The sequence below is a fragment of the Pteropus alecto genome, unplaced genomic scaffold (genome assembly GCF_000325575.1).
Source record: "Pteropus alecto unplaced genomic scaffold, ASM32557v1 scaffold11, whole genome shotgun sequence".
Taxonomy (NCBI): domain Eukaryota; kingdom Metazoa; phylum Chordata; class Mammalia; order Chiroptera; family Pteropodidae; genus Pteropus; species Pteropus alecto.
Window position 1 is genome coordinate 2,103,592 of NW_006431956.1, and position 470 is coordinate 2,104,061.

The 470-nt window shown below is 67.7% G+C and overlaps 1 protein-coding gene across 1 annotated transcript in view; it reads left to right on the plus strand.

The window, feature by feature from the left end:
- Window positions 1–8: 8 nt before the first annotated feature.
- The window catches only part of GATA3 (GATA binding protein 3), a gene marked incomplete at its 5' end in the record, with an annotated part of 17,376 nt that continues 16,914 nt past the window's right edge, over window positions 9–470 (plus strand). The window contains one exon of the mRNA XM_015585593.1: window positions 9–237. Within this exon, the coding sequence (XP_015441079.1) occupies window positions 9–237 (229 nt within the window). The remainder of the gene's footprint in view (window positions 238–470) is intronic.

Genomic DNA, 470 nt, shown 5'->3' on the forward strand with positions numbered 1-470 from the left:
GGAGGTGACGGGACCAGCCGCGCTGGGTGAGCCACCACCACCCCGCGGTGCTCAACGGGCAGCACCCGGACGCGCACCACCCGGGCCTCGGCCACTCCTACATGGACCCCGCGCAGTACCCGCTGCCCGAGGAGGTGGATGTACTTTTTAACATCGACGGGCAAGGCAACCACGTCCCGTCCTACTACGGAAACTCGGTGAGGGCCACGGTGCAGCGGTACCCTCCGACCCACCACGGTGAGTCCGGGGCGGCGGGGAAGGGCGAGGGGTGGGGAGACCCAGCCTGAGCCCCCAGTTAGTGCTTCATTTCAAAACTATCGGGGCCCGGAAATGGGCGAGGGAGCCTTCTCGATTGTCAAGAGTGTGTTTTTAACAACCGTCGCAGAGGCGCCTCTCCGCGGCTGGTGGCCCTGGGGCCTGGCGCTCACCTGGCGGGCGCTGGGCTGCAACCCTCTGTCCCCGCGCGGCTG